The sequence below is a fragment of the Babylonia areolata genome, chromosome 33 (genome assembly GCF_041734735.1).
Source record: "Babylonia areolata isolate BAREFJ2019XMU chromosome 33, ASM4173473v1, whole genome shotgun sequence".
Taxonomy (NCBI): domain Eukaryota; kingdom Metazoa; phylum Mollusca; class Gastropoda; order Neogastropoda; family Buccinidae; genus Babylonia; species Babylonia areolata.
In genome coordinates this window covers 1,512,245-1,522,223 of record NC_134908.1, presented here as the reverse complement: position 1 = coordinate 1,522,223, position 9,979 = coordinate 1,512,245, and the positions used below count along the sequence as shown (strand labels likewise).

The 9,979-nt window shown below is 41.6% G+C and overlaps 1 protein-coding gene across 1 annotated transcript in view; it reads right to left on the bottom strand.

Moving 5' to 3' along the window:
- Window positions 1-5,879: 5,879 nt before the first annotated feature.
- The window catches only part of LOC143277072 (BAG family molecular chaperone regulator 3-like), a 4,594-nt gene continuing 494 nt past the window's right edge, over window positions 5,880-9,979 (bottom strand). Inside the window, exon 2 of the mRNA XM_076581810.1 lies at window positions 5,880-7,585. Within this exon, the coding sequence (XP_076437925.1) occupies window positions 6,422-7,585 (1,164 nt within the window). The 3' untranslated portion in view covers window positions 5,880-6,421. The remainder of the gene's footprint in view (window positions 7,586-9,979) is intronic.

Below are 9,979 nucleotides of genomic sequence, written 5' to 3'. Positions count from 1 at the left end.
AAAAACTCACCGTCAAGCTTTCAAGACTACCAACTGACATGCCATGCAACAAATTCATTTCACTGTTGACCTTTGAGGTCTATTGACTGACATAAGCCAAGTCCAGAGTAACCAAACAAACAAAAAACATTTCCTGACTTGCAAAGACAATAGTCACGGAAGTAGCAATATTGCAACCATCCTTTTCTTTAATGGACATATAATGAATAGCAATATTATAACCATTTTTTCCCTTGATGGATATATACTGAAAACAATTGTAAAAGAAAAGTCTGTAAATACACCACACACAAAGTCTCAACTGCTTTCAACTAGGATATGAAACATACAAAAACTATGCAACAACTACTGAAAAAAAATCAGTGAAAAGAGTGTAAACAAATTCTTCTGTATTTGATACCAGTTTCACAACCTGAGCAGAAATGATGTATGCCTTGATCTGGGAACTGAAGCAAAAGTTCAGAAATGTTTTGTTTTGTTGAACTTTGGTTCAACCCCACGTCAGAGACAGAGTATAATGAGCCAAGACTGAATTCTTATCTTTGTTGGTGAATATTGTTATGTTTCTTTGTGAATTACTATGTTTGTTCGTTATATTTACATTGGTGCATTGGGATATTTGACCCATCGACCAAAAGTAATTTCATGCGTGTAAAAATGTTTTGTGCATGCCTTTGCGTGTGTGCGTGTTAATTGTGTTAATTGTTTGTGTGTGTGTGTGTGTGTGTGTGAATGTGAAAGTGAGAGTGTATGTGTATTTGTGTGCAAGTATGTGTGTGTGTTTGTGTGCGTGTATGTGCATGTGTGTGTGTGTGTGTGTGTGTGCGTGTGTGTATGTGCATGTGTGTGTGTTTGTGTGTGTGTGTGTGTGTGTGTTCTGCCATCAACAACACAGTATCTTTATCTCCAACAGACACATGAAGAGCACTATCAGGCCAGTCACAGTCTATACATAGCAGCAGCAAAAGGGTTAAAGGTTACAGATATCTTGTGACACTCTCCAACAATATAAATGCTAACTCCCACTTCTCTTTGGTCTGAGGCAGCGTACACTTGCACAACAAGAGTTTTATTTAAAGAACACAATTTTCTCAGTTAAAAAGAAAAAATAGAACTAATAAAAGGAACATGTGTCAGATTTTTTTTTTAACTATAAAGGTAACACACCCAGTAAAAATGACATGAATAAACAAATGAATGAATAAACAAAAATAATAACCATCTGTTCTCTCATAAGAAACACACAATCAAAAGTCATCTGCTTTGATATTAAATCCATTCTTAACGCTAGCATTCTTTTTCTTTTAAGAAAAATAAGCACAAACAAGCAATTTGCATTTGTTGGGTTTTTTTTGTTTTTTTTCATTTTATTTCCCTGGAGAATAAGAGGCAAGCAGTTTGTTTCTAATGATTGCAATACAAGTTTCCCTGCTTCAGTTCAATCCTACGCAATATCAGTGAAAAGTCACAACGCAATAACGAAAATACAATATATGTATGAACTCAAATGGCAACACACAGCAACTATGGCTGACACAGCCGACAGCACTGGAAAATCTAATGCTGCAGAAATCATATGGCAACATCTGAATTAGTACAGCTGACAGTTTCAGTTTTTTCCAGTTTCAGTGTCTTATGGAGGCGTCACACACTGTGTTCAGACAAATCCATATACGCTACACCACATCTGCTCCCCAGATGCCCGACCAGCAGTATAACCCAAATATGGTTTTCTTCTACAGAATTTTGTGGGAGGACAACACTGTTTGTTTCCATGGGTTCTTCATCAGTGTGCCAAGTGCGTGCTGCACACCTCGGTTTATCATCTCATCTGAAGGATGAGACGCTCAGTTTCATTTTCTGGTCAAACTTGGGGAGAAAGGGCGAGGCCAGGATTTCAATCCACACCCTCACATATTATTTCTCTTCACTGATGCCATGCTGTAACTTCAATGCAGTCTCTCAAACCTATTGCGTGCACATACATGTAACTGGGATTTCAGCCCTGACAGATGTGCTACCGGAGGTATCAGAAAAATAATTAGTCATAAGTACAGTTGCACACACACTGAGACAGTGATTTCTGTCAACACTTTTCTCCAGTTAACCAGTTGACTTCTGATGACCAGTATAATCATCAGTGAAGGGCTGTCACCTTACTGAGTTAAGTCAGAGCATACAGGTCAGGGTGTCAGTGAAGGGCTGTCACCTTACTGAGTTAAGTCAGAGCTTACAGGTCAGGGTGTCAGTGAAGGGCTGTCATCTCGGAGATCAGACACGGCTTACAGGATGTCAGTGAATGGCTGTCACCTCCCTGAGATCAGACAGAGCTCACAGGTCAGGATGTCAGTGAAGGGTTGTCACCTCACTGAGATCAGAGCTTACAGGTTAGGATGTCAGTGAAGGGCTGTCACCTCACTGAGATCAGACACAGCTTACAGGTCAGGATGTCAGTGAATGGCTGTCACCTCTCTGAGTTAAGTCAGAGCTTACAGGTCAGGATGTCAGTGAAGGGCTGTCACCTTACTGAGTTAACTCACTCAGTACGGCCAGTCCTCTCTTCTCCTCTACACAGACCCCTCGGATGTCCAGTGGGTGTCTGAATGACCCAACCTTTAGCTTCCGTCGTCAGAATTGTGGTATTCTTTGTCAACATTCACCTCTTCAGTATAAGAGCCTTCCGCTTGCAATATTTTGATGATGGTAATTGGGGTAAAACACTGTTAACGTCGTCTCTTTCGCCATTTGTATGGAGAGAGTTAAGTCAGAGCTTACAGGTCAGGATGTCAGTGAAGGGCTGTCACCTCAGAGATCAGACATGGCTTACAGGTCAGGATGTCAGTGAATGGCTGTCACCTCACTGAGTTAAGTCAGAGTTTACAGGTCAGGTTGTCAGTGAAGGATTGTCACCTCACTGAGATCAGACAGAGCTTACAGGTCAGGATGTCAGTGAAGTGCTGTCACCTCACTGAGATAAGACAGAGCTTACAGGTCAGGATGTCAGTGAAGGGCTGTCACCTCACTGAGAAAGGACACAGCTTACAGATCAGGACGTCAGTGAAGGGCCGTCACCTCACTGAGAAAGGACACAGCTTACAGATCAGGACGTCAGTGAAGGGCCGTCACCTCACTGAGATAAGACACAGCTTACAGATCAGGACGTCAGTGAAGGGCTGTCACCTCACTGAGATAAGACACAGCTTACAGATCAGGACGTCAGTGAAGGGCTGTCACCTCACTGAGAAAGGACACAGCTTACAGATCAGGACGTCAGTGAAGGGCTGTCACCTCACTGAGATAAGACACAGCTTACAGGTCAGGACGTCAGTCACCATTGTTTATGACAATAACTTGTGGATTCCTTTCTGTTAGAATTGTGTTTCTTTTGTTCATCGAAATGAACCACACCATTGATAATCACACAGAAAGTGGTGACTGCACTTCCAACTCAGCCCACACAGGTCTCATTTCGTCTTGGTTCAGCTGTCAATATTAACTCTCTCCATACGAACGGCGAAAGGGACGACGTTAACAGTGTTTCACCCAAATTACCATCATCAAAATATTGCAAGCGGAAGGCTCTTATACTGAAGAGGTGAATGTTGACAGAGAATACGACAATTCTGATGACGGAAGCTAAAGGCTGGGTCATTCAGACACCCACTGGACATCCGAGAGGTCTGTGTAGAGGAGAAAAGAGGACTGGCCGTACTGAGAGAGTTAATACTTATTAGTCTCTCTCCCAGGGGAGTGAAGGATTTAATCATGGGTAACCTAATTCCAAGGCTTTTTTTCTTCTTCTTTTTAATTAATTTATTTTATTTTTAATTATTATGAATAACTGGTACTAAGTTGAAAAAAAAAAATGAAGTAATTCCTTACATATTTATCAAACAAGCTCAACTGGTCCTTTCGTATACTTTCGTATATCTGTTTTTCCTCTAAATATGTTAATCCATTTTGTTAAATAGTACAATATTTCTTTCTTTTTTTGTCTTTTTTTTTAATTTAAAAAAAAAAAAAAAAGCATTCACCCTGTGGTCTTGTTGTGCTTATGAGACAATGGCAACCTACGGTGTCCCCCTGATGTCAATATTGCACTTTTTTTTCCCCTCCAACAAGAAAAAAACAAAATCATTTGTGATAGATAATGAAATATTATTTGAATATTTGACATAGTATCACACAGAAACTGAGGAAGATATAATATACAAATCCTCATTGTGAACCTTGTTCAAAAAACAAAAAAAATTTTTTTTTCAATGCAATCCATTTATTCATTCAGAGGATTAAGAGCAGACACCTCCTTTTAAAAAAAACCACCTCCTCTCAACCTGTGTCACCCACCCTCTCTCTCTCTCTCTCTCACACACACATACATGTGTGGAGTGATGGCCTAGAGGTAACGCATCCGCCTAGGAAGCCAGAGAATCTGAGCGCGCTGGTTCGAATCACGGCTCAGCCGCCGATATTTTCTCCCCCCTCCACTAGACCTTGAGTGGTGGTCTGGACGCTAGTCATTCGGATGAGATGATAAACCGAGGTCCCGTGTGCAGCATGCATTTAGCACACGTAAAAGAACCCACAGCAACAAAAAGGTTGTTCCTGGCAAAATTCTGTAGAAAAATCCACTTCGATAGAAAAAACAAATAAAACTGCACACAGGAACAATTTTTTTTTAAATGGGTGGCACTGTAGTGTAGCGACGCGCTCTCCCCGGGGAGAGCAGCCCAAATTTCACACAGAGTAATCTGTTGTGATAAAAAGAAATACAAATACAAAAATACACACACATATTCACACACTGCCTATCTTTCTCTCACCAACTCTCAGACTGATTCAGTTACTATAATTTTCAAAAAATATGCAGTTTTCTTTTTTTTTTAAATGTGGAACTCAATCTTCCAACATATTCTCTGCATTTGTACTGATCACATTCCAGTGACTGCAGTTTTTTTGTTTTGTATTGTCTAATTAAGCTATCACAAGTTTTTGAATGCAAACATTTCGCCTCAAGTCTATCTTTGACTTGACATTGTGTTTATTGCATCAAACTCTGTAACCTCCTGCCAGTTTTTACATGCAAAACCTTTTTTTCTCTTCCTCTGTGTGTGTGTGTGTGTGTGTGTGTGTGTGTGTGTACAATGATTTGTGCATAATGAGTGAAAATTAGGAAGAGGGCATAAGTTTTGAGAAGTCCTACATATATAAGCTAAACACTTGTGCAGGTGTATAAAAAGTACATGCAAATCAATGACTTTTGAAATGACTGAGATATAGGTATATAACAGAACGAAAGACGTCTGAAACTGAAAAATATCAACGAAAAAAAAGTAACAAATATAAACATGCAGCAAAACAAAACATGACACTAGATAAATAATTGATAAAGACATTTTATTTTTCTCACAGGAAACGCACACACCCGTGCATTTCACTTCAGCTTTATATATCAAAAGCAATGAACAATAGCAGCAATTCTTTGACTATACACAAACAATATTGCAACTTGAATCAGTTTCATACACACAACCCCCATCCTTCACAGAAGCACATATCTTTGTTCAAGTCTCAAAAACAGATATGAAAAGTGTCTCAAAACAGATATGAACAGTGAGAACGGATATGAAAGTTTGAACTCTGGAGTTCATTTTTTGAGTACATGAGAAAATGCTTTGGGTGAAAAGTATACTGGATCAAGCAAAGTGTTCTGAACATCAACCTACGTAGATTGATTCAATCTTAAAAAGATTAACTGTAACATCAATCGACATAGATTGATTAGATGTTAAAAGATGAACAGGTTTTCATAACATAAGCATGGGAAGTGCTCAGCAAAATATAGAGCATTTGTGCACAAATATATAATTTAAAAAAAAAATTTGTCCAAACAGCAATATATATAAATTACTGGTAGTAATTCAACAACAAAAATACGATGTGTAAAGAGAAATTGTGGCCTTCTGTATTTTTTCAGTCCAAATTTATGACTAATAATATTAGTAAGTACATGTATCAGCAATAGCTAACATCATCTACAGTGCATTCCTATAACTTTTTTTTTTTTTTAATCTTCAAAGGCTTTCTTTTTGTTCTTTTTTGTGTGTGTATGTTGTTCCTTTTTTTCTTTTTCTTTTTTATAACTCATTCTTGTAGCATTCTTTACATGAAATCATCTTGCCTGATAAAACTTTTCATCGATTATCAAAACTTAACAAAAAAGAATGGGGGCAGTAGAAACAAAACAAAACACAAAAAAAATCAAACAACCAAAGAGAAACGTAACACAGCCCAGTGTACTACTGTACAAAACAAAAAACCACTGATAAATTAAACCATTGCATTAATGATTATTCAATTAACAAAACAAGAGACTGGCATTAACAGAAGACCTGGCTGTCTAAAAACCATCTCCTTTACATTAACAGGAAACCTCACTGTCTAGAACCATCTCCTTTACATGACCTGGGCCTTTCTGCGAGGAGGCGGAGGAGGCAGGAGACTTGGCCTGATCACTTGCCGAGGAAGACGTCCTGGTGGCATGATTGCTGGTGTCCATGGGAACAGGGTCTGAGGCGGGGGGCACCTGCTGTTCGTTGGCGTGGGCCTTGAGTTCCAGAAGGTCCAGCGCCGCCTCGATCATGCGCACCGAGTTCTTGCGCGCCTGCCGGATGTTGTCGTCGCCGTCGGCCTCCACCGAGTCCAGCTTGAGGAGGCTGCGCGTCAGCATCTCCTCCAGGTATTTGTACTCCTTGTCCCGCTTCCCTCCCCTGAAGGTGTTCACCGCCTCCTCCAACCCCTTCACCTCCCGCATCACCCCATCGATGATCTCAAACGCACGCTCCTCCGCCGTCTTGGGCTTGGCCGGCTGTTCTGGCCGGGCTTCCTGGGCCGTGGGGGGAGGGGGAGGCGGGGTGCTGCTGCCCCCTCCAGCCGTTCGCTGTCTGGCAGCTGAAGAGGAGGGGGTGGCGGGTTGAGGGGGGGAGGAGTACACCTTTCTGGGAGGGGACGGGGCGGGGGCAGGGGCAGGGGCTGGAGCAGCACGGGGAGGGGAGGGTGAGGAGGTGCTGGGGGTTTCGTGTTTGACGGGTATCGTGTACACGTGGTGGGACGACGACGGGCCTGGCTCCTCCCCTGGCCTCCGCCGCTCCGAGGCGTGGATGGTGCATGGGGGCGGGGCCTCGTACTGCTGGGGGGCAGGGGGCGGCTGTTGTCTGGTGGACTGGTGGTGGATGGGGATCTCCCGCCCCCCGTCCATGTCTGAGGGGGGGTGGTTGTGGTGCATGGCCCACGGATGACCCTGCTGCCCCGCGTGCTGCGGAAGGAACGCCTCCTTCTGCGAGTGGAGGTGGAAGGGGGGCGCGGCGTGCTGGGCCGAGGGAACAGTCGGCTCTGGCATCCTCTGCTGGTGCGAGTACTGTGGGTAGGAGGCCTGGGGCCTGGGACCTGCTGTGCTGTTGGTTTCATGCTGCACTGGGATCTCCACCGCCCCCTTGTTGCAGCCCCCATGGAATGACCCAGACCCATGTGCCCCCCCGAAGGGCTGCTGGCCAAAAGCGTTGGCAAACGTTTGCTGGAAGTTCGGCTGGGGAAACGAAAAAATTAAACTAGTAAATATACTGGTAATGAAGACAATGCAAAAAAAAAAAAAAAAAATTAAGTGAATAAAATCTCTTGAATTTCCAATACTGCAAAATCTACAGTTTTATCACCCTTAAGACTACTTTGAACACTGTTAATTATGACAATGTAAGTAAATATAATCTCATTAATTTCTGATACTGCAAAATCTACAGTTTTATCATCCTTTATACTAGTTTTGGAACACGACTGACCTGTGTGCCAAAAATATTGAAGTCTGAAAGCTGGAATTACTTCAGAAATTACTTAAACATTCTATTATACAGATTTGCACAGCAGGCCAGTGCAAGCTGACAAACAGGCAGAGAGGATTCTATCCACATCCCCACCTTTCAACAGCATCCCCATACTTTATAATCAACTGACACGGACCATTCGAATGTCTGGATCATTTCAAGGTTTCATGAGTCATTTACTCACTTCCAAATTCTAGTTACAGAGTGTAAAACACACTGCAAGAATTCATCTGAGCATCGGACATCAAACACTGGACCACTAGAAATGATCTTGAAAATGATCAAAACAATTATGAATTTCAATCAAATCTCTACCTTGTCCAAATCATTTCTGTTAAGTCGGACACAGCAACAATGTAAACGAACAAGATGCAGATCTTTCTATGGACTTACAGGCACCACTGAAATTATTTCAACTACAATTCAAGCCAGTGCATTTACAGCTTATAACCCATTCTTACAGTGTTCACTTGAGTACTGTGACAGCAACTTCCCATTCAAGGGAACCAACTCTGATGGTCTATTCCAGAACTATGCCGCAAAAAAAAAAAAAAAGATAAAAAAATTTAAATCAAAGTTGTTGCCGAAGAAGTGTGTGTGCTCAAGTTTTTTTTCAAAGCCAAAACCACCCATCTCATCTGACTAATGCATACAGCCAACTGAGAGTAGGGCTTCAGTTGCCAAAACAGTGTTGACAGTAGGCAAACAGTGTTGACAGTAGGCAGAGCCCATTTATCACCTGACAGGGCCCTGCCCCACCTGTTGGAAGGGGTGATGAGGCAGGACTTTCCACTTCTCCGAACAGGCGCAAGTCCTAAAACCAAGAACCTATCTTTTCACCTGTGCACCGTAGCCTTTCAGTCCATATACGCCTCAACTGATCAAGCCATTAATTCAAAGAGGTTAAGTTTCAAATAAACTCTTCATTCACAAGATAGGGAGTATGAAAACGTGTATTTGATTCATTTCAGTTCTGTTAAATTAGCCAGTAACAATCCATTTTTTCTGTCAAATGAAGATGTACTTGAAAAGTAAAAAAAAAAAACCATTTCTTCCTAAGCATTTTGATATTTTGCCCTAAAAGATAGATCAATGTCCTGGAGGTCCAACTGATTATCCTTGTGCTAGGACATGTATTTTAAGATTCTGAATTTTCAGAAGAAACCCTGATAATGCAATTCACCACATATGTCCTGCTGATGTGCATACTAATTTAATTAATATTCCAATCCAGGAACCAACACACACACACACACACACACACACACACACACAAAAGAACACATCTGGTAATCCACACACACACATCCAGAAGCAGTCACATATACATGCATGGGCACACACACACACACACACACACACACATAAACATATTGTCACTTAGACACACACAAGTGCAAAACCAAGAAGTGGCAAATCTCATCAAAGCATCTACCAGCCAACTCAACTTGGAAAACCATATTATCTTTGACGCCTTCCACATCACTGGAAACACGCAGGCTCACACAATGGTTAACCACAAAGATGGATTCCACCTGAACACTAATTGCCCACTCAGGGTGTGTGTGTGTGTGTGTGTGTGTGTGTGTGTGTGAGAGAGAGAGAGAGTGACGGGTGTGAGAGAGAGAGAGAGAGAGAGTTGACGGTCTGTCAATCAATTTACCTGCACACTAATAACATACATACATGTACTGATGTAGACCCTATGCTTGAACAGGAAACAATTTCCTTTTCTTCGGTTAGAAACACACACACACACACACACACACACACAAACGTTCCATGTGTGTACACATGTAAACAACAGAGTGCAATGGACAATGTACAAATGAAAATGTGTGGCAGTGGAGGGAGCAAGGAGGATAGTGTCAATGACAAAAAAGTAATTTTTTTCAAAACCACAAAACTTATTTGTGGTGAACAGGTTAATGACCCATAGTGAACTGAACCAAACCCAAATTTCTAAATCTGATGAATGGGAATCTAAATAATAAACACTTCTTTCTTTTCCAATTCTGTGATCAGAATCAATTAGAGATGATATCGAGCCATCTGATTCATACCAGTTATCTGACTTCCAATCATAATTCCGATAATGCAAA